General features: G+C 39.4%; 1 protein-coding gene and 1 non-coding gene across 5 annotated transcripts in view; both read left to right on the top strand.

The window, feature by feature from the left end:
* The first annotated feature begins 397 nt into the window (after positions 1-397).
* Positions 398-23,991, top strand: part of COPS4 (COP9 signalosome subunit 4) — a 38,904-nt gene continuing 15,310 nt past the window's right edge. The window contains exons 1-6 of one of the 4 annotated variants that reach the window (XM_025289807.3): positions 398-642; positions 10,574-10,653; positions 13,176-13,327; positions 14,345-14,448; positions 19,068-19,221; positions 19,381-19,531. In XM_025289807.3, the coding sequence (XP_025145592.1) occupies positions 569-642; positions 10,574-10,653; positions 13,176-13,327; positions 14,345-14,448; positions 19,068-19,221; positions 19,381-19,531 (715 nt within the window). In that variant the 5' untranslated portion in view covers positions 398-568. Of the gene's footprint in view, positions 643-6,558; positions 6,615-10,573; positions 10,654-13,175; positions 13,328-14,344; positions 14,449-19,067; positions 19,222-19,380; positions 19,532-23,991 lie in introns of those variants that run through there. The other 3 variants (XM_006074453.4, XM_006074452.4, XM_025289806.2) reach the window with 3 other exon arrangements.
* Positions 23,011-23,145, top strand: LOC112586294. The gene has a single exon (XR_003110760.1). It is a non-coding gene; the product is annotated as a small nucleolar RNA SNORA70 (small nucleolar RNA).

Genomic DNA, 23,991 nt, shown 5'->3' with positions numbered 1-23,991 from the left:
ACAATTACTCCAGGACGACAGATGGAAAATGGCACTGTCCTGGACAAACTGAGATGTATGATCAATCTATATACAGACGCAGAGTAGGAAGGGAATGGGGACATTTTTTACTGTACTTTACAAAAGTACCGGCCTGTGGTGAATTGTAAACAAAAAAACCTCGTTCTTTACCATGGGTAGTTTAAGTGCAGCCTTCAAGAACAAGGGATGGTAAACTACAGACATGAGATACGGAACTTGACGAAAACCCCGAAGTTTTGCGAATCGGGCACTTACTGGGGTTGCACAAACGACACAGTCCCTTGGAGTTCATCCGCCAATCCGAAGTGGGAGCGCGTGAGCCGGAGCCTGTAAGAGAAGCCCGGGCGGGCCTAGGATTTGAGGAGTGGAGCTTCGCGTCAATCAACCTTGGGGGCGGACCTAACGCAGGCGCCCATACTCGGCGGTCTGGCCTACACAGGCGCTACTCTGTGGCACCTCGGGTTCCCTCTAGCCACACTCTGGAGGACTACACTCGGTTTCTTTCGGCCGCGAGAGGCCCCGCAGCCTCCGCCGATCTGGGAGAAAGATGGCGGCAGCCGTGCGACAGGATTTGGCCCAGCTCATGAATTCGAGCGGCTCTCATAAAGATCTGGCGGGCAAGTGAGTATTTCCCGGGGGCCTGGGAGGTGGAGAAGCAAGCCAGAGACTTGTTCTCCTTGGATTGACGGCGGCTTTCGGATGTGAAGCTGGGAGCGGGCCTGAAGATCAAGGGGGCGGGCCTGAGGACGGTCGTGGAGGCAGATGTTGGGAGCAGCAGAAAACTGGAGGGGACTTTGTGCAGGGAGCGCTCAGGACCATAGATCTGGAGTGGCTGTCAACTTTTTCAGCCCTTGATGGCATCCTTTCCGTTCTCTAAAGATTCTAGAAGCGCGGTCTGTGGGACGACTGCTCCCATGGCCTTCTAAACCTTCCCCGGTGCCCCTTCCCAATCGCTGGCCGGCCTCTCACACCGAATTCTGGCCTCTGTTTGCTTCTTCTCCGCCCGTTTTTTTCTCTTTGACTGGAACCTTGGTTTAGAGTTTTCCGGGGAGATGGCTTCTTGAGGCTGAGGGGGCTGAGCAGGTATGGCCGCTATCATGACGTCCAGAACTACTTGAACCATCTTCTGTGGGTTGTGTTTTGGGTACTCTCTCTCCCCACCACCAACTCTGAAGAAGGGCATGGAGGAATGTCACCACAACGTGGGTCAGGATGTCTAGGGTAGTGATGTTTGCAGAATTTTAAGCAGATGATTAGAAATTTTGTCGGAATTTATGTAGAAGGGTTAAGTCCACTCCAACTTAAATTTGTGATTTGTGCCTGCCCTGCAGCCAGTTATTCAACAGTGTTAATTACATCTAGATAGATAGATAGGGAGATAGATAGATGTCTGTTTCCTCTTTGTAGATTTCACAGCACTATTTTTTTGGGGGGGTAATTAAGATGCATTCTGTTTCAAGTGTGCTTCTCAAATTGATCCTATTTACATTTGACAGCTAAGATCAGGTCGATCCATATTAACAGGCTACACCTGTTTTAACCTGGCCATTGAAACATTGACTTTGTTTTATGTAGGCTGTAATGCATTTTGTCTGCTAGTAAATGTAATCCAGTATATCAGTGGGAAATTTAGCAGTGCTCTTGGGCTTAACTACTTTGTGGGGCAATTTCCCTCTCAGGAAGATGGGATAATTATAAGATAATTATTCTGTCTGAGGACAAAATAGAGTGTGTATATGCACCTAGAACAGTACCTGACACTTAGAAAGAGCCACAGGATTGTTCTCCTTATTATTATTAAGAAGATGGTAAGTACATATTGACTTAATCCCTGGGTTGGAAATAAATTGAATATGTCTCACTGCTCAATTCTTTTAGCATGTAATTTTGATAGATTTGGATGAAAGTAAAACTCACTTATATATTTTTTCCATGTTTGCTTTCCTTTTTGTTTTGTTAAAAAAAAGATAAGTGTGTTAGTTATCAGAAGAGGTATAGTTTTCACGTATTTGTAGAATTCTGAAACTTAAGCTAAGCATTTACTTCCTCAGCTCTGAATTGCAGATAAACAACAGTATCTGCCTTATTGGGTGCGTCAGTTATTTACTGCTCTGTAACAAATCAAAAACTTAGTGGTGTAAAAGAAGTATAATTTCTCAATATGCTTTAGATCAAATAGGTCGTTTTGCTGGTCTTGTCTGGGCCTACTCACGCAACTGCAGTCATCGGGCAGCTCAGCTGGGGTTGGTAGGGCTAAAATGGACTTGCGTACACATGTAGCTGTTGGCTGGGTCTCTCTCTCTGCACACTGTCTCTCATTCAGGGCCTTAAGAAGGTTTCAAGGGGGTGAAAGAAGAAGCTGGCAAGGCCTCTTAAGGCTACCCTTGGAAGTCGCACAATATCAGGTCTCAAGCACTGGTCAGAGTAAGTCCCAAGACCAGGCTGGATTCAAGGCTAGAGGAAATGCAATCTACCTCTATGGGAAGAGTGGCCAGGTTACATTACAGAGGGGCCTGGTTAGGGGAAGGTAATTGGATGCTATTATTTTAAGAGTCTAGTACACGGATTATTGTGAAGATTAAATGGAATAAAGTACTTGATAACTGAGAGCCAGTGCTTCTTAAGGAAAGTCTTGGCCTTGCCTGTAGGTACATATCTGGTCCTGTCTGGGCAAGAATGTGTCATATTTATTTTCACAAGAAAACAGTTCTGCCAGCTACATGCTCTATGAGAGAAATACTCTTATACCAGTGGTTTTAGGGTTTGTATTAGGAGCGGAGTAACAAAGGTGGAGAAGGAAATGGCAACCCACTCCAGTATTCTGGCCTGGGAAATCCCATGGACAGAGGGGCCTGGTGGGCTATGGTCCCTAGGGTTCCAAAGAGTTAGACGTGACTTAGCAATTAAATCAGAGAAGGAAAGGGCAACCCACTCCAGTATTCTTGTCTGGAGAATTCCGTGGGCAGAGGAACCTGGTGGGCTGCTGTCCATGGGGTCACACAGAGTCGGTCACGACTGAAGCGACTTAGCATGCATGCATGCAACAGAGGAGTCCATATTAAGAAATAATGGAATAAATTCCTTTTTGAAATATTGCTGAATTACCAGCAATTTACAGAATATCTATGAGTAGGTATTCAATAAATATTGCTTGACTCAGTAAATAGCTGGAAAGGTGTAGAGTTTATATTTGAAACCAGGTTTCTGTACTCTAAAAAGCTAATTTTTAATCCGCAGACTACACTGCTTTTCTTATCAAAACTTCAATTAGAAATACTTTGCCATAACTGTGAAATAATATAGCAGTTTAAAATTGATATAAATAATTGGCCATATGAGAAGCAATTTTGTAAATTATATATGCTGCTTTTGTACATATGCATTGTGTTGATTATCTCATGCAAGTTTCATAAGAGAAAATCCTTGAGAGAGGGCATTTGTTCTGCTAGCTTATTCACTTGGCTAAAACCTATGTGATTCTTCAGAATTCAGTTCAGATGTTATTTCTTCCATAAAGCTTCTAGGAATAACCATCATCACATCGAGGACTCGGTTATTTGCTCTTCCTCTGCCCAGTGGCATCCTGTGTTTACCTCTAGGATAGCGCGTCATTGTTTTGTCTTTTAACTCCTCTGCTTTTCCAACTAGATTGTTACTTCTCTGAGGGCAGGTTTGAGGTCATGGATTTAAGGTCTTTGCTGAGTCAATGTTATACAGATATGACCCTGCCCACCCCACCCCCAGTTCTGTGGGATGGAGGATACCCTGAGGAAGATATCAGGCCTTTGAAATCTAAACATTTCATTTTACAAAAAAAACTGTTAACCTGGAGAAAGAAGAGAATGGGGGCTCTTTTAGTTGCCCACACACACACACACCCACACACCCCCGATGTCAGATTACACACACACAGAGCTCAGATTACACACACACACCTTACATACACTATACACACACATGCCCCAAAGGCGGGTTCAGTTCAGTTCAGTCGCTCAGTCGTGTCCGACTCTTTGCGACCCCATGAACCCCAGCATGCCAGGCCTCCCTGTCCATCACCAACTCCCAGAGTTCACTCAGACTCACTTCTATCGAGTCAGTGATGCCATCCAGCCATCTCATCCTCTGTTGTCCCCTTCTCCTCCTGCCCCCAATCCCTCCCAGCATCAGAGTCTTTTCCAATGAGTCAACTCTTCAAAGGAGGTGGCCAAGTACTGGAGTTTCAGCTTTAGCATCATTCCTTCCAAAGAAATCCCAGGGCTGATCTCCTTCAGAATGGACTGGTTGGATCTCCTTGCAGTCCAACGGACTCTCAAGAGTCTTCTCCAACACCACAGTTCAAAAGCATCAATTCTTCAGCACTCAGCTTTCTTTATGGTCCAACTCTCACATCCACACATGACCACTGGAAAGACCATAGCCTTGACTAGACGGACCTTTTTTGGCAAAGTAATGTCTCTGCTTTTCAATATGCTATCTTGGTTGGTCATAACTTTCCTTCCAAGGAGTAAGTGTCTTTTAATTTCATGGCTGCAGTCACCATCTGCAGTGATTTTGGAGCCCAAAAAAGTAAAGTCTGACACTGTTTCCACTGTTTCCCCATCTATTTCCCATGAAGTGATGGGACCGGATGCCATGATCTTCGTTTTCTGAATGTTGAGCTTTAAGCCAACTTTTTCACTCTCCTCTTTCACTTTCATCAAGAGGCTTTTGAGTTCCTCTTCACTTTCTACCATAAGGGTGGTGTCATCTGCATATCTGAGGTTATTGATATTTCTCCCGGCAATCTTGATTCCATCTTGTGTTTCTTCCAGTCCAGCGTTTCTCATGATGTACTCTGTATATAAGTTAAACAAGCAGGGTGACAATATACAGCCTTGATGTACTCCTTTTCCTATTTGGAATCAGTCTGTTGTTCCATGTCCGGTTCTAACTGTTGCTTCCTGACCTGCATACAGATTTCTCAAGAGGCAGGTCAGGTGGTCTGGTATTCCCATCTCTTTCAGAATTTTCCACAGTTTATTGTGATCCACACAGTCAAAGGCTTTGGCATAGTCAATAAAGCAGAAATAGATGTTTTTCTGGAACTCTCTTGCTTTTTCCATGATCCAGCGGATGTTGGCAATTTGATCTCTGGTTCCTTTGCCTTTTCTAAAACCAGCTTGAACATCAGGAAGTTCACGGTTCACGTATTGCTGAAGCCTGGCTTGGAGAATTTTGAGCATTACTTTACTGGCGTGTGAGATGAGTGCAATTGTGCAGTATTTTGAGCATTCTTTGGCATTGCCTTTCTTTGGGATTGGAATGAAAACTGACCTTTTCCAGTCCTGTGGCCACTGCTGAGTTTCCCAAATTTGCTGGCATATTGAGTGCAGCACTTTCACAGCATCATCTTTCAGGATTTGGAATAGCTCAACTGGAATTCCATCACCTCCACTAGCTTTGTTCGTAGTGATGCTTTCTAAGGCCCACTTGACTTCACATTCCAGGATGTCTGGCTCTAGATGAGTGATCATATCATCGTGATTATCTGGGTCATGAAGATCTTTTTTATACAGTTCTTCTGTGTATTCTTGCCACCTCTTCTTAATATCTTCTGCTTCTGTTAGGTCCATACCATTTCTGTCCTTTCTCGACAGAGGTTACATAGCCTCAAAGACCCCTTCTAATGTAAATTCTCTGGTTCTCTGTTATTCCCACATACAAATTTCAGTGATTCTCATCTGAAGAGAGGCGTTCTGTAAAATCTAGTGTTTACCATATGCCAAGCATAACTTTAATTACATTTTAATCTTAAACAGTAAATTCTATTATTTACATTGGTGATGGTGGTGGGAGTTGCTCAGTCGTATCTGACTCTTTTGTGGCCCATGGACGGTAGCCCGCCAGGCTCCTCTGTCCTTGAAATTTCCAGGCAGGAATACTAGAGTGGGTAGCCATCCCTTTCTCTGGAGGGTCTTCCCAACCAAAGAATTGAACCCAGGTCACCCGCATTGCAGGCAGATTCTGTACCATCTGAGTCACTGGGGAAGCCCCAGATGTTGTTTACATTACATATGAGAAAGCAGGTGAAATCGTTTGCTCCAAGGTCACATGGCTAGTGACAAAGCCAGAATACAGTCTGTCTGCTCGGCTCAATGCCCTTAACTCGAAACACACCTACTTTTTGGTTTTATATTTTCAGCAAACTGGACGCCTTTTCAGATATTGATTTTTTTTTTTTTTTTTTTTTGCCTGGGATATCTTCTTCTCACATGCTTTCCTACTTACCACTAAGTTCAGATATTTAAAACGCTTACAGATCAACTTCATTAGAAAATTATTTCTCTTCTAAATTATATTAGTGCTTAGCTGTAAGATTTTGTCTTTAATTTTCTGCAACTTCACTATGATGAATGTGTGGATTTGATTTTGCTCATCTGTGTCAATTAAGTTTTGCTGTGAAATAAACCACCCCAGAACTTTGTGGCTTAAAACAGAGTCATTTATTAGCTCACAGTTGCGTTGATTGGCAGTTTGAACTGGGCCCAGCTGGTTGATTCTTCCGTGCTCCACATGGTCTTGGTTCCTCAGGGGCTCCACGTGCATCAGATCAGGTAGGCAACTCTGCTTCTCTTTGTTGGCTGGGGCAGTGGTGCTGACTAGGCTACTTACCTTATTATCCAAAAGGTGTAAGTGCAAGTGAAAGTTGCTCAGTTGGGTCCAACTCTATGTAACCTCATGGGCTGCAGCCCGCCAGGCCCCTCTGTCCATGGAATTCTCCAGGCAAGCATACTGAAGTGGGTAGCCATTCTCTTCTCCAGGGCATCTTCCCAACCCAAGGATCAAAGCCAGGTCTCTTGCATTGCAGGCAGATTCTTTACTATCTGAACCTCCAGCAAAGCCCCATCCAGTGAGTTGGTCTGGACTAATTCATGTGGCAAAGTCAGGTTCCAGGAGATAAAGATAAACACAAATTCTCTTGATGTCTGTGTTTGGAACAGGCATGTTACTTCCACTGCCTTCTATTGGTCAAAACAATCCCACATCAGAGGGTGGGGAGATAAACTCTACCTCTTGATGCAAAGACCTACAAAAAGTCACATTGCAAAGGCGCATAGATACAGAGAGTAAAAGAATTGGGGCCAATTTTTGTAAATGCTCTATGGCATTATCCTGTTTAGGCTTCCTTGTGTTTCTTGAATCAAAGGATTGAATTATTTCATTGTCTTAGAGGTTTTTCAGCTCGCTTTCTGTAAATGTTGCCTCTATCCCATTCTGTTTTCTCTAGGACCCCAGGGAAACCCTTGTCAGGCCTTCTTACTGTGACCCCTCTGCCCTTTCTTCTGTCTTCTGTAATTTCCATTTCAGTGCTTTATTCTGGATAAGTTCTTCTGACCTGCTTTCTAGTTGACCAGTTCTTGAAGAGTGTCTAGTCCACTGGGAAGAACTCAGTTGAGTTTTAAGTTTTGGTGACATTACTTCTTAGTTATGTAGTTTTGGTGATTCTTTTTTTTTCAAATGGCAACCCACTCCAGTGTTCTTGCCTGGAGAATCCCAGGGACGGGGGAGCCTGGTGGGCTGCTGTCTATGGGGTCACACAGAGTCGGACACCACTGAAGTGACTTAGCAGTAGCAGCCAATCTGATCACACGGACCACAGCCTTGTCTAATTCAATGAAACTAAGCCATGCCGTGTGGAGCCACCCAAGACGGAGGGGTCATGGTGTAGAGGTCTGACAGAATGTGGTCCACTGAAGAAGGGAATGGCAAACCACTTCAGTATTCTTGCCTTGAGAACCCCATGAACAGTATGAAAAGGCAAAATGATAGGATACTGAAAGGGGAACTCCCCAGGTCAGTAGGTGCCCAATATGCTATTAGAGTTCAATGGAGAAATAACTCCAGAAAGAATGAAGGGATGGAGCCAAAGCAAAAACAACACCCAGTTGTGGATGGGACTGGTGATAGAAGCAAGGTTTTGGGAAAGATTGAGGGCAGGAGGAGAAGGGGACGACAGAGGATGAAATGGTTGTATGGCATCACCGACTCAATGGACATGGGTTTGGGTGGGCTCCGGGAGTTGATGATGGACTGGGAGGCCTGGCATGCTGCGGTTCATGGGGTTGCAAAGAGTCAGACATGACTGAGCGACTGAACTGAACTGAACTGAACTGAAGTGACTGTGGTACATTTTCATGTGTATGCGTTTTATTGACCTCCAAATCCCTTCAAGTGCCAAGAAATCAGAAATTGATATACTGAACTTTAATTCACATATGTGATAGGTGCTTGATAAACATTTGTTGATGATAAATGCATGGAACAGACACAAGTTTGCCTTAACTAACTAAATTTCTTTTCATCCATAGTATTTTTTTTTTAATGGAAAAATATTTGGTACTTGTCATGTACCACTCCACATCAGTCATTTTTCCATCTTTTCCATTGTTTTAAATTTAAAAAAATTTTTTGATGTTCCCAATATAGATTAGTTGATTGATAAGTTGTGAAACTGTAAATTAAAACTTAAGTTATTAGCAAATTTTTATAAGTGAGACATTGTCATCTTTGAATATATTATTATTAGTACAAGATAACTGGGCTTTAAGAATAAGAGAGTTTAGCCATAGTCTTGATTTAATTTATATGAAAAGTAAGGTAATCTAAAAAAGAAATCATAAACTAATGAATGCATTAACTAAAATCATGCCCAGGGCAATAAAGTGTATGTATAAATGTAGATAGGGAAAAAAAAATCTATGTGCATATGAGTGTGTGTATATGTATATATCCAGAGAGAGAGAATGAGATTTTTTTGTGTGTGCGATCTCAGTTCCTTGACTAGGGATTGAACCCGGACCATGGCAGTGAAAGCCTGGAATCCTAACTAGCAGGGCACCAGGGAACTCCTGAAAATGAGATTCCATCTGAATAAATTATTAGATGACTGTATTTTATTTCTCAAATTTAGCAATTTTTAAAATAGCAATTTTTATTTTAAAGCTTGATTATATTTCCTTTCTTTCTTAGACTAGTTTGACTCTTCTTTTGGAGTTGGCTGTCTTTTCTGTCAGTACACCTGCTTTCTTACAAAGCCAGTTTGATTCATTGCAGTTTTGAGAAATCATACAATCAAGCTTGTGAGAATATCAGATGAGAATCAGTGAGTGCTGAACTGTAGCTTGAGGATGTGCCTTACAAATACAAGTCATAAATTTGAAAGAATTTGGGCCCTATTTGTATGTTTTTGTTTCTTGACTATATTCTGGATAATGTTTTAAATAATTGCAATTAGGTTTTTTAAATGCATTAATGAACGCTTTTGATAAATATTATGATTGAGACAAAGGGGTTAAAGAATAGTATAATACCTATGTATCAACCACTCAATTTAAGAAATAAAATGTTCCTAACACTGTTGTATCTTTGAGTGCTTATAATGTGCCAAGTGCTGTTCTATGCAATATATGTGCTATATTTAGTCGCTCAGTCATGTTTGACTCTCTGCGACCCCATGCACTATAGCCCGCCAGGCTCCTCTGTCCACGGGGATTCTCCATGCAAGAATATTGGAGTGAGTTGCCATGCCCTCCTCCACATAGGAGTAAACGAAACAAAAAATCCTTGTCCTGATGGAGCTGACAGGTTAGGAAGCAATTTGCTATCGCTTAATAATTCTTATCAGTCTTGTTTTTAGTGTTACCCCCTCATTTTTAGAATGCTGCTTTGAATTTTTGTAATCATGAATATTAGAATAGTTGTTAGAAGCTAATGCAAGTAGAGAACTAACGGGCACTGCCTGACAGCATGAAGGACGTTCAGTCAGTACATTTGGCTTGGTGGGGTGTGTTTTGTACACACTAAGACACTTGATCTCTAGTATTTGGCTTCATTGCCTAGTCAGCATTACCCTGTTGTTGGTAATCCTATATTCATAAGGAAAAGGTTCTGGGTCACCTCAAATAAAGTCCTTGTGTGTACATTAGTGAAGGATATATGGCTTACCTTTTGAGGCACTTGAAAGAAAATTGATGTTTTAAATTCAGAACTGAAACTTTAAAGAAAAAGTGGCATCTTAGATCCAGTAACTTAGATTTAGTCTTTTTGTGATGGACATGGAAACTTTAAAAATTGTGGTATACTGTAAAGAAAACCAGAAGTGGCACTTTGAATTATAGATTTAATGTTTCTTATGATGGACTGAAAACTTAAAAAAAAATCTGTAGTGTACTACTATAAAGAAAGCCACAAACTAGAGCACAATGAAAGCAACCAGGGTAAATAGAAATAAACATCAAAGTTAGTATTAGATTATATGCTCTTGCTCAGTTTGCAACCCCATGGACTGCAGCCCTCCAGGCTCCTCTCTCCATGGAATTATTTAGGCAAAAATGTTGGAGTGGATTGCCATTTCCTCCTCCAGGGGATCTTCCTGAGCCAGGAATCAAACTCCTGTGTCCTGCATCTCTTGCATTGGCAGACAGATTCTTTATTAATGAGCCACCTGGGAAGCCCATAGTCTATATAGGTGACTTCTAAACACACTTTTTTTTTTTTTTCTGTATTATTTTAGGTATCGTCAGATCCTGGAAAAAGCCATTCAGTTATCTGGGGCAGAACAACTAGAAGCTTTAAAAGCTTTTGTGGAATCAAGTAAGTGGAAGAAAAATTCCATGTTTGCCTTATATTACCAAGTTAAGACTTAAAAGCTTGCTCAAGACTTGTTTTAGATTGTCAATATAATTTACATTGCGAGTAAATTAAATATGCATTGAGCTTGATTGATTTTAGAATTTAAACTACATGCCACTTGATATTTGTTTTTCAGTGAACTGTGAAGAGGTTGTTAAGTTTACATTTATGGTTTTGCATAGTTATTAATATAATAACTGATGAGAGGCAGTATAGCAAATGACAGAGAATAGTCTGGATTCAAATCCTGGTCTGCTGTTCTATTAGCTGTGTGATCTTGGGTAGATTATATAACCTGTCTATGCCTCCTTTTCCTTGTCTATAAAATGGGGATATGATAACTACCCTGTAGAATTGTTGGAAAATTAAATGACTTAATATCCATAATAAAGTGCTTAAAACAGTACCTAGCATATGATAAGTGCTAGATAAGAATTAGCTGTTGTTAAGAACATTTCTTTTGAATGGGAACTAGAAATTTCCATTCTTTTAAGATATTCTTCCCTGCTCCCTCACTTCAAGCATACCCAGTTACTTTGAAAATTACTCAGAATTCAGGCTGGAATTTATTCTGAGTTCACAATATTATACTTGTATATACTTGTATACAAGTATCACAATATGATACTTGATAGTGCTTTACAGTTACAATGTGCTTCACACACGAGCATCACACAGGCTCTGTTTTGTAACCCTGTGGTTAACAATATAGGTGTAAGTAGCCCTATATAATATATTATAAAATGAGTCTCAGGATTAAGTGATTTTTTTCCCCAAGGACATTTCATTAGTCGGTGGCAGAGCCTAGACTTCTAACAGTTATAGGTGCCTAATGGCATTTGTAATGAAACTGTTCTCCATCACATCCGGTATCATTCAATTCCAATTAATACACTGTAAACTGATTAGTTACACAGCCTGTCAGTTACTGCCTCAAATAACTCCGGCCTGCAATGTGAAACAAACTGGCAGTGATTTCAGAAAAACTCATAGCTTTTTAAAGACCATTGCACTTAGTAGTAAAAGAGCAGTGCTTTTTATAAACTTTGAATCTGGTGAACCACCAAAAACAAAAGCAGTCTACTGTTACAATCATTTGCATCAGCTGAATAGTTTTTGAACCATCATTTATTTCCCTAGTAACTACTGATTTAAACTTAATTTATCTAAGGAGTGGTTTACAAACACAATGCATCTTTTAAAAATGTAATTAAAGTGATAATTGACATTTGTTGAGTGGTATGTGCCATGTATTGCTTAAAGCGCTTTAGGTAAATTGCATTTAAGTTTCACAGCAACCTTCTTCACAGGTCTTTCTTCTTCTGTGAACCTAACTTCACAAAAGAGGAAAGAGAAGCACAGGGGAATAAGTCTCTTGCCTGAGGGCATATAATCAGGAGGGTTTGTAAGCAGTGTGGCTCCAGAGTTTTTATCCTTAATCATATATAATAATACAGCATAAATGTTTACAAGCAATGGCATAAAATATGTTTATACATCTTGTTGTTTTGTCACTAAGTTCTGTCCAACTCTTTGCAACCCCGTGAACTGTAACCCTCCAAGCTCCTCTGTCCAGAGGATTCTCCAGGCAAGAATACTAGAGAGGGTTGCCATTTCCTTCTCCAGGGGATCTTCCCGATCCAAGGCTCGAACCTGCGTCTCCTGCGTTGGCAGGCAGATTCTTTACCTCTGAGCCACCAGGGAAACCCATCCATACATCTGGTGCTGACCTAAGTTCTTTTTTTTTAATAGTAGAAAATGACTTTATTTTTTATTTATATTTATTAAGCCTCTATTTATTAAAATTTTTTTGTTCTTTTCTTTTTTGGCCTCACCATGCAGCAAACAGGATCTTAGTTCAGCATGTGGATCTTAGTTCACTGACAGGGATCAAACCCATGCCCACTCCTGTGAAATCATGGTTTCCTGACCACTGGACAACCAGGAAATTTCCTAGTACTAACCTAAGTTCTTATTTGTTGTTTTTATTGGTAAAGTACAGGTGGCAGTAACTATCTCTACTCACTTTATTTAAACTGAATGAAAATTGTTTCACTGTTTCTTCTTTAACTTTTTTTTTCTGTAGCTAGGTGGGATATAAGAATGCAAATAAAAATATAGGTATTTCTGTGCCTTCACTTTGTAGAAATATAAAGAAGAGAAAGGAATAACATAAAATTCTCAACTGTTAACTTTTTCTCAGCCATTTCTGATTCTTAGAAAAGTTGTGGTATTTAAAGTGCTTCCCAGGTGGCATTAGGTATTTTTAATGTTTTGGTGCAGTTGTTAAGTGATCAAATAATTCAGAATAAGAAAAACTGGTTCTGTAATATAAGGTCATAGGAGTATGGAGATCTGTAAGTAATGCTTTGAAAGGTACACTAATATATTTTAGTATTAACTTTAGGTGAAAATTGATTGCTTAGTGAAAATATACAGATTATTCATGTTTTTCTTATCCTTTACTTTTTTTTTTTAACAAGTGGTAAATGAGAATGTCAGCCTCGTGATCTCTCGTCAGTTGCTGACTGATTTCTGCACCCATCTCCCTAACCTGCCTGATAGCACAGCCAAAGAAATCTATCATTTCACCTTGGAGAAGATCCAGCCTAGAGTCATTTCATTTGAGGAGCAGGTAAATACCTAGAGCAGTGATTTTTGTTTTATTTTTAGAAACCTGTTTATTATGTTTTCTTTTTTAAAAAGTATTGTTGATTATAAGTTTCAGGTGTATGGTATAGTGATTCACAAGTTTTACAGGTTATATCCCACTTACAGTTAATATTATAAAATATTGGCTATTAAGAGTGGTGATTTTTAAACCTGAGATAGCAGCAATTATTTTGAGAGATACCATTACATTTTTAAAGGAGATAATCATTCAGTTTTATTTCTACAAAATAGTGTGCCAAACAGCATTTTACAGTATAAGATCAAATAAGTATTATGATACTTTAAGTCCAGCTGACATTTGCTTATATACTATAATTTGCTTTTATGAACCAAATATTACTTTTTAGATTATTTTATTTTTGAAAATTATGTATGTGTTTATTTAGGACTGTGCTGGGTCTTCATTGCTGGGCAGGCTTTTCTGTAGTTGTGGTGACCAGGGGCTGCTCTCTAGTTGCAATGCGAGGACTTCTCATTGCAGTGGCTTCTCGTGGTGCAGAGTGCAGGCTCTCGGCACACAGGCTCAGTAGTTGTGGCTCATGGGCTTAGTTGCTCCTCAGGAAGTAGAATTCTTCCTGATCCAGGCATCAAACCTATATCCCCTGCATTAGCAGGCAGATTCTTTACCACCAGACTTCCAGGGAAGCCCTAGATTATTTTTAAAAATCAATAAATTGTTAATTAGGCTGAGAACATAGGAGAACTCCAGCATTATATGTGCAGTGACACAAAAGCAAAACTTAATGTTTAAATTATTGCCATAATCCACATTACAGAAATGTGTTAGTTCACTGTTTTGATATTTTATGACTGCAAAGTTCACAAAAGAAATTTGGGTAGTCTAGGTAAACTTTTACTATTTACTTGCCTGCATAGTGTGTTGAATAAGAGCATTGTCATGATAGATTATCATTCTATTTATTTTAATTAGTTACTAATATCAATGGAAATAATTTAACCCATATACTTCCTATTTCAGGTTGCTTCCATAAGACAGCATCTTGCATCCATATATGAAAAAGAAGAAGATTGGAGAAATGCAGCCCAAGTGTTGGTGGGAATTCCTTTGGAAACAGGACAAAAGTATAGTAAATAGTGGATATTGGATGGATATGTATAACTGTTCACTTACTTTTTTCTTCCATTTTAGTACAGGAAACAGATAATGAACAATTTAATGAATAAATAGATAAATTTTGTACCATGTTAGAAGGTGATAAGGGCTATGGAGAAAGGGGATAAAGTAGGGGGCAGGATGTGTTACTAAACGGGGTGATTAGAGTGGTAGGGTGGTCCTGATAGCACCTTTCTAAACACTTGAAGCGGGTAACGGAGTGGCTGTGCGCTCCCCGAGAGGAGAGTATCAGTAGATCCTCTTGAAGAGGATGGCTATGCAAAGGCCGTAAGATGGGAGTGTGCTCAGAGTGTTTTAAGAAGACCAAGGAGACCACTGTGGGTGGAGTGAGCAAAGGGGAAAGTGACAGAGGGTGAGATCAGAGAGGACTGGGATGAGTACGTGGAGCCTTGTCAGTCATCGTAAGGCCTTTGGCATTTTTCTAAGTGAAACTATGAAAAGCCTTTGAGGGATTTTGCACAGAGGACTGACATGATCTGAGTTATATTTCATTTTTTTAAAAAACATTTATTTATTTGGCTGCGTCAAGTCTTAGTTGTGGCACACAGGCTCTTTGTTGTGCCGTCTGGGCTTCTCTAGTTGTGCTATGTGGGCTCAGTAGTTAGGTTGCATAGGCTTAGTTGCCCCACAGCATATGGGATTCGTAGTTCCCTGACCAGGGATCAAACCCACGTCCCCTGCATTGGAGGCTGGATTCTTAATCACTGGACCTTGAGGGAAGTCCCTGACATATTTTAAAGAGTCATTCTAACTACTGGGTTGAGAATAATCTGTAGGCATGCAGTGATAGAAGCAGGGACGTTAGCTGAGAGGCTTACGCACCACTGCAGGTGAGATAGAGATTGTGAGAAATGTTGGACTTTGAATATGTTTTTAAGGTAAAGCTAAGGATTTCTTGACAGTTTGGATATAAGAAAAAGAGCCAAGAGAAGTCCTGAGTTTTGGTTTGAACAACTGGAAAAACAGAGTGGCCATCTACTGAATGGTAAAGAATAGCTTTTGAGGGAAGATCAAGAGTTCTGTTTTAGACATGTGATAACCAAGTAGAAATACCTAGTAGAGAGTTGAATTTGTTAGTCTGGAGTTTAGAAGAGAGGTCTGGACTAGAGATGTGTTGACATCTGTGGGAACCATTGATATATAACTGGAATTTAAAGCCATTAGACTGGATGAGATCTCTGAGGCAGGGCATATACGTAGAGAAGGGGACTGAGTACTGGGTATTCTGACATTAGAGGTCAGGGCAGGAGGGAGATGTAGCGGGTGAGGATTGTCCATTGAGGTAAGAGGAAAACCAGGAGAATGTGGAGTGTGGTATCTGCGGAGCCAAACGAGGAAAGTGTATCAGGAAGGAGCAAGTGATCAATGTGGTGTTGATGGTCACGTAAGATGAGGAGTTGAAGGTTAACCATAAGAATGAGTGATGTGGAGATCATTGGTGGCCTTGACGGAAGCTGGTTTGGTGAAATGGTGAGAGCAAAAGCCCGACTGGAGTTGTTTACAAGAGAATGGGAAGAGAAGAATTGGAGATGGTGAGCATGGGCAAGTCCTCGGGGAAGTGTTCATAAAAGGGAGCAGAGAAGTAGGGTAGAAGATGACAATAGACGTTAGGTAGAGATTGTTTTTTTCTTTTATGATTCAGTGGAAGGCAAAACTCTGATCTTGGGGAGTAATGGAGGGGATTCTTGCAGAAGTAGACAAGAGGGGAAGGAATCCAGTGGCGGGATAGGCTTCATATAGGCCCGCAGATAGTTCATACTTGGCAGTTTCTCAGCCTTGGCGCTGTTGGCACTTTAGATTGGATAGTTCCCTGTTGTGGAGGCTCTAGTTATTGCAGAGGTGTAGCCGCACCAGGGGCCTCTACTCACTGGATGCCAGTGGCGCCACTGCTCCTGGTTGTGACTATCAAAAATGTAGACATTGCCGAATAGTCCCTGGTGGGCAGACTACCCTAACAGCCAGGAACACAGAGTATATGGTGCAGATGTTAGTAAAACGGTGGTGGAGCGTGTGTGAGTACTCTTTGATTATTTCAGTATTCTTAGTGAAATTGGAATCAGAGTCATCAGCTGACAGGGGTGGGAGTAGTGAGGTTGAAGAGATACAAGAATATCAGAAAAATTCTCCAGGAGAGTGGGATAGTAAATAGACTAAAGATGTACAGTATACTTGGCAGCATTAAGGCTCGTTTAACAGTCGTAGTCTGTAAAATGAGATCTGGCAGATTGGTCGGGTGTTTTTCTCCCATCGGAGTTCAGCTACATGGTTGGAAGAAAGGAGTGGATGAACTCTCTGATTTAACCAGTATTTTGATTTTGCCCAACAAATACAACAGCATGAGAGGAACAAGGCAAACGCGTGCATAAGCAATTCAGTGATTGTAATGATTAGCCTTAGGGGTCAAGTGAGGTCGGGAGGAAAGTGAGTGTAATAGGATCAGTGGTTTGGGGTCACAGTGAGTTCAGTGGATTTTTGGGTTTGAGATACTAGAGAAAATGAGATGGAAGAACGATTAGAAAAATTAAGATGATAGTTTGTAGCTCTTATTTAGCTAATCTTGCCTTTGATATGATTCTAAAAAAACATAGTTCTTTATATTGTACAAGAAAGATGAAAGTTGTTAAACTCGTGATTATATTATTGAACACTTCCTTTTTCAGTTGGCAACTATAAAAATACCAACTAAATGACAAAAAATATTTTCAGTTACTTCTCTACTCTTTTACCAGGTGAATAAGGGATTCTTATTTTGTCTTCCTTAATTTTTGTGATCATAAGGCAAATATTACTTCAGGTATCTTGCCTTTTGTGTGAAATGATGCCCCTTGAAAAAGCAGTCAGTATATGAAAAAGCCTTTATATATAGATGTTGAATTTTGTTTTCTAAGGCTTCTTGTTAATTCAGTTTATTCCTTTGATAGTTTGAAAAGGCTGAAAAAGTTAAAGTGTTAGTTTCTCAGTCGTGTCTGACTCTTTGCGACCATATAGACTGAAGCCTGCCAGGCTCCTCTGTCCATGGAATTCTCCAGGCAAGAATACTGGAACGGGTTGCCATTCCCTTCTCCAGGGGGTCTTCCTGACCCATGGATCGAACTTAGGTCTCCTGCATTGTAGGCAGATTCTTGACCATCTGAACCTCCATGGAAGCCTCTGAAAAGGCTGAGGGCTTTCTTAATTGCTTTGGTCTTATTCTGTCTGGAGCAATGTCTTGTTAGTACAGAGCAAATGATTTATTTTCGTTAGTAGTTGACATAAATATACTGTTCTTTGCAGTGGTGGTTATTAATGTTTTGAGAGTACTGTAACATTATCTGTGAGAATACCAAGAACTGAAAATTCTGTGGTTTTCTAAACAAGTTAAAGTGATTTGGATAAATTATTGAGAGCTTGTTTCCCTAAAAAAGGATTCATTCTGATTATGAAAGTAATATAATAGATATACTTGGCATAAAAAATGAAAATGCAGAAAAATACGGTGCTGTTTATAGCAATATATGTAAGTATGAGTTGTGAATGGAGATAATAGAAAATATTAATAATATATGACTTATGGAAATTTTGAATTGATATAAAATTTTTTGAAGAATTAGTTTCGAAGTTAGGGCCAAGTCAATTGTAAACTCTGTTCTTGCCACATGGTAACACCACTTTTGCTGATAAGTAGAATTAACTTTTCTGTGAGGATAAATCTTGAATTATGTGAGTTTTGAATTGTATAAGGTCTTCAGTTATGCATTTCTTGCATATAAATGTGACCTTTGGAATAAGAAGAAAAATGAAAACTACCTGTATTATCACTCCAAGAGATAATTGTGATTCCTCTCAATGTATGTATATAGAAATACATTTTGATAGTGCTTTTATGTACTTTTTTATCCTTTTTTTTCATTTACTGAAAACTTATGACTATTGTCAGAAATAATTATTATAATAATGACACTGTATATAATTATTTTATATATATGTAATTGTGTAGTATCTGTCATCTTCATTTATCACAACTTAATTAATTACCATAAATACCATTATGGGTGATTTCCATTTTTTTCCTATTACGGATATTTATGAATAACTTTACAAATGAATATTCTCTACATGTATATGTGTGCACATGCATGATTTTTTGGGGGGATTTATTTTTTAGAGGTGGAATACAGTAGGTAAAGAGTATATGCATTTTAAAGGATTCAAAGAATGGTTGGAGAGCATACTGCCAAATTGTTGTCCAGGATGGATGTACATGTCCATAGTTCTTTTTGGTGGTGGTACATGATATGTCCTTGAACTGGGCTTTATTTTTTTAAAGATCTTTGATTTATGAGACTATCTGAGGATTAGAAGAAGCTAAAATATAAATGAATAATGACAAAAATAATGAAAATTCAGTAAAATTTATTTTGGAAATGTTTTTTAGCTTCTCTGTGTTTTTCCAATGCAGTAAAAAGTTTGAGTCCCTTATAGTAACAGAATATATGTGTACATATCAGGAAAAAATAGCTTATTTTCTACCACCCCTAAAAATTTTCTTGGTGAAATAGTCATTCTGTGTCTTTCTGTTATCGCCTAGACAGTACAATGTTGATTATAAACTGGAGACCTATCTGAAGATTGCTCGGCTATATCTGGAGGACGATGATCCAGTCCAGGCAGAGGCTTACATAAATCGGGCATCGTTGCTTCAGAATGAATCAACCAATGAACAGTTACAGATACATTATAAGGTAACTGATGAACTGGTTGGAATTAGTTTTGTATTGGAGAATCCCACAATATTAAGGTGCTCCAGAATATCTGATAAATGCTGTTGTTATACATTAGAAATTCTCTTTTCTTTTGCTTTTTAATTTTTCCCCCTAATTGAAACATTTTCCCTCTTATAGGTATGCTATGCACGTGTTCTTGATTATAGAAGAAAATTCATTGAAGCTGCACAAAGGTACAATGAACTCTCTTACAAGACAATAGTACATGAAAGTGAAAGACTAGAGGCCTTAAAACATGCTCTGCACTGCACCATCCTAGCATCAGCAGGTAAACAAGAAAGCTGCCTTTGCTTAGTAATTTTAGGTTCGTTGCTATCCACTGGAGAAGGGATAGGCTACCCACTCTAATATTCTTGGGCTTTCCTGGTGTCTCAGCTGGTAAAGAATCCGCCTGCAATGCAGGAGACCTGGGTTTGATCCCTGGGTTGGGAAGATCCCCTGGAGAAGGGAAAGGCTACCCACTCCAGTGTTCTGGCCTGGAGAATTCCACGCACTGTATAGTCCATGGTGTCGCAAAGAGTCAGACACGATGGAGTGCCTTTCACTGCTATTTGAGGATTTGGTGAGAAACTTCAAGAGGATGTCTTATTAATACAGTTATGATAAATTTAATTAGAACATTTAAGCAGTAAGAGTAGGTTGCTAACTTAAGATGTTTTAAAAATATGTATTTCCCAGCCTCTTACCCACAGATATTAGGAATTGTTAAGAGATAATCTGATGGTTAGTTCTGCTAAAATATCACTGAAGAAAATGGATATTAAATTGAGAATTACACAAAGGGAAGTGAAAATTAAAATCTAGAAATGGGTGATATAATTAATGTACTGCTTTGGGGATTTAAAAAAATTTTTAATCTTCAAGCCTCACTTTTAGACCTGGCACTTATCTTTTTCTCCAGTAAATATAAGTAGTAAACTATTCTTTGTCTTTTTTACTAAACTACAGCATGTAAATCATTCAACTTATAAAGCAGGAAAGGGCATTGAGAGGAAATGCTGATAATTCTAAGCCATGGCATTTCTAAATCATTTTATAATGTTTGTTTTTGAACTGTGTTTAGTTGAGAGCCTAATGACATATTCAGACTACACATTTCATTCTGTATGAAGCAGTGATCTTATTTATTTTTGTTACTGAAAAGACAGTACATAAAATGGTACCACTTTCTACTCTGAAGAACTATTACTGATTTCTTCTGTCTCTTTTGGTATAGAAGTGTGTATCCTCCTTTTTATACACAAATTATAACATGATATACACACTTTTGCAGGGTGCTTTTTGTATGTGGCTATCCATCACGGTGGTCTTTATACAACTCATAAAACTCATTCTTTTTTATTTTCTATCCTTTGGCTTTATCATAATTAGTCAATTACGATGCTGTAGTGATTATACGTGTACCTATAGGTTAAATTCTTGAATCTAAGGGTGCATACGTTTAAAATTTTGATAGAAATTAAAGTTGGCTTTTAACGTTACCCTCTAAACAATAATGTCTGTGTGTACCTAATTGTTGTGTTGTTCAGTTGCTTAGTTGTGTCTGACTCTTTGTGACCCCATGGACTGCAGCAAGCCATGCTTCCCTGTCCTTCACTATCTCTTGGAGTTTGTTCAAGTTCATGTCCATTGGATTAGTGATACTGTCTAACCATCTCATCCTCTGCCACCCTCTTCTCCTTTTGCCTTCAGTCTTTCCCAGCATCAAGGTCTTTCCCAATGTACCTGGTTACTCACACACGTATTTCCAAATTTTTTTATCCTTACTAACCTGGTAGAAGAAAGGTAATATTTCATTCTAGTTTTAATTTGCATTTCATTTACTATGAATCTTTTGAACATCTTTTCACGTGTTTAAAAAAAATCATTATTGAAAAACCCATTTTTTTGGAGTAAATTAGTCTGTTTATGTTCATTAGCCATTTTTTATCTTTTTCTTATAAAAACTATTCACATATATAAGAAATTAAGTTTTTCTCCCAGTTTATTATCTCTTTTTTGGCTTTATGAAATTTTTGCCATTCAGAAACTTTAGATTTTTATATAGTTAAATATTTTAATCTTTTATAGCTTTGGGGTTTTGTTGTCTTGCTTAAAAGGTCTTTCCTATTCTAAAATTACATATTTTAGATTCCTTCATGTTTTCTTCTGGTACTTTAAGTTCTTGAATTCTCTGATCTTTCAGTTCAGTTCATTTCAGTCGCTCAGTCGTGTCCGACTCTTTAAGACCCCATGAACCGCAGCACACCAGGCCTCCCTGTCCATCACCAACTCCTGGAATTTACCCAAACTCAGGTCCACTGAGTCAGTGATGCCATCCAACCATCTCATCTTCTGTCGTTCCCTTCTCCTCCTGCCCTCAATCTTTCCTAGCATCAAGGTCTTTTCAAATGAATCAGCTCTTTGCATCAGGTGGCCAAAGTATTGGAGTTTCAGCTTCAACATCAGTCCTTCCAATGAACACCCAGAACTGATCTCCTTTAGGATGGACTGGTTGGATCTCCTTGCAGTCCAAAGGACTCTCAAGAGTCTTCTCCAACACCACAGTTCAAAAGCATCAATTCTTTGGCACTCAGCCTTCTTTATGGTCCAGCTCTCATCTCCATACATGACCACTGGCAAAACCATAGCCTTGGCTAGACGGACCTTTGTTGACAAAGTAATGTCTCTGCTTTTTAATATGCTGTCTACGTTGGTCATAACTTTCCTTCCAAGGAGTAAGCGTCTTTTCATTTCATGGCTGCAGTCACCATCTGCAGTGATTTAGACTCTGAAAAATTGAGAACCCTAGAGAGCTTTTGTTTATGTAGAGTATATCTGCTGTTTAGTGTATTAGAAATTGAAGTGAGTAATTTAAAAATACTTAATTCATTAAAAAGTAACAATAGATCTGTTACATATAAAGTGACTTTTTTGGACATACCACATGGCTTCTTAGTTCCTGACCAGGAATTGAACCCACATCCTCTTTAGTGGAAGTGTAGAGTCCTAACACTGGGACCATCAAGGAAGTCCATGCTTGTTTTCCTAAATGGCTAGTTATTTGAGTTGACATTCTTTATTGAATTCTACATCCCTTTTCTCCCTGTTGATTTGAAGCACATTATAATAGATTTCTGGACATAGTATTCTGTTCCATTAATTAGCCTGTGTATTTATGAATATACTAATACTACGCTCTTCAAATTATTATAGCTTTATCTTTATAGTGTCTTATTATTAGCAGATCTTCTTACTCTTCATTACTCTTTTCTAAATTTTCCTGGCTTTTTGTTATATTTGCTTTCTCTCACTGACTCTCTTTCTCTCTCACATCCACGTGCATGCATGCGCGCACACGTGCACACACACACACACACAGGTTTTGATGTATCATTTTAAAGTAATTTGAAAGCCATCATGACACTCCTTCATATGTCATGATGTATCTCCTAAGAATAGAAACATTTTTTTCTGTGTAACTGCAATACCATTATCATCCCTGAAAAAGTTAACAGTGATTCCACTGTAGAATTTAGCAGCTGGTCCATATTATCACTGCCTCGGTTAGCTCAAGGATATCTTTTATACCTGCCTTTTTCATCTTAAATAAGGAGCAATTTTATATGTGGTATTTGGTGATTATGACTCTTTAGATTCTTTTAGTCTAGAAGGTTTCCTCATTCCCCGCCCCGCCCCCAACTTTATTGTGGTATAGTTCACATACAACATTGTATATAGTTTCCTCACTTGAAAAAAAAAATACTTTTGCAGCCAATTAAGCCGACTGTGCTCTTTTCCCCGTGGGGGCCCAGTGTGCAGTGGCTGCAAACAGCAGCCTCCTCGGTAGTGTATGCAGCCTGTTGCCTGTACAGGTTGCCCTAAGGGACCTTGGATACAACTTTCCAGTGGACTTTCATGACTGGCATGCTGTCCCCAGTCTAAGCTCCAGACAGGTGTGCGTGGTGCCTCTGAAAAGCCCTGGGGCACACTGGCCAGGGTCCACATTGGCCAAGTCACAATGTCCGTCCGCACTGAGCTGCAGAACAAGGAGCCTGTGATCGAGGCCCTCTGTGGGGCCAAGTTCAAGTTCCTTGGCCACCAGAAGATCTACATCTCCAAGAACTGAGCGTTTACTAAGTTTAGTGCAGATGAACTGGAAAACATGGTGGCAGAAAAGCAGCTCATCCTGGATGGCGAGGGGTCACATATTACATATACAACCTGATGGTGGCCCTCTGGACAAATGAGGGGCCCTGCCCTTATGAGAGCCTGGGGGCTGTCCCCTCCTTCCTCTTGCCCACCGATGAATCTTACGTTCCTGTCCAAAAAAAAAAAAAATACTGACTTTGAAGTTATTACATAGAATATCCTTCATCCTAGATTTTTTGATCTATATGATATGTACTATGCTTAGTCGCACAGTCGTGTCTGACTCTTTGCAACCCCATGGACTGTAGCCCGCCAGGTTCCTCTGTCCATGGAATTTTCTAGGCAAGAATATTGAAGGGAATTGCCATTTCCTCCTCCTGGGGATCTTTCCCACCTAGGGATTGAACCTGTGTCTCTTGCATCTCCTGCATTGGTGGATTCTTTACACCGTGCCACCTGGGAAGCCCTCTTTGAGATATTTATATATGATATATATATAGTTACGATATATATAGTTAATTTATTCCTTAATCCCATAGATTCCTTATAAAATAGAAGTTATAGCCAGAGGTTATATTAGATTCAGGTTAAATTTTT

The sequence above is a fragment of the Bubalus bubalis genome, chromosome 7 (genome assembly GCF_019923935.1).
Source record: "Bubalus bubalis isolate 160015118507 breed Murrah chromosome 7, NDDB_SH_1, whole genome shotgun sequence".
Taxonomy (NCBI): domain Eukaryota; kingdom Metazoa; phylum Chordata; class Mammalia; order Artiodactyla; family Bovidae; genus Bubalus; species Bubalus bubalis.
The sequence above is the reverse complement of the archived record's forward strand: the minus strand, read 5'-3'. Positions and strand labels throughout refer to the sequence as shown.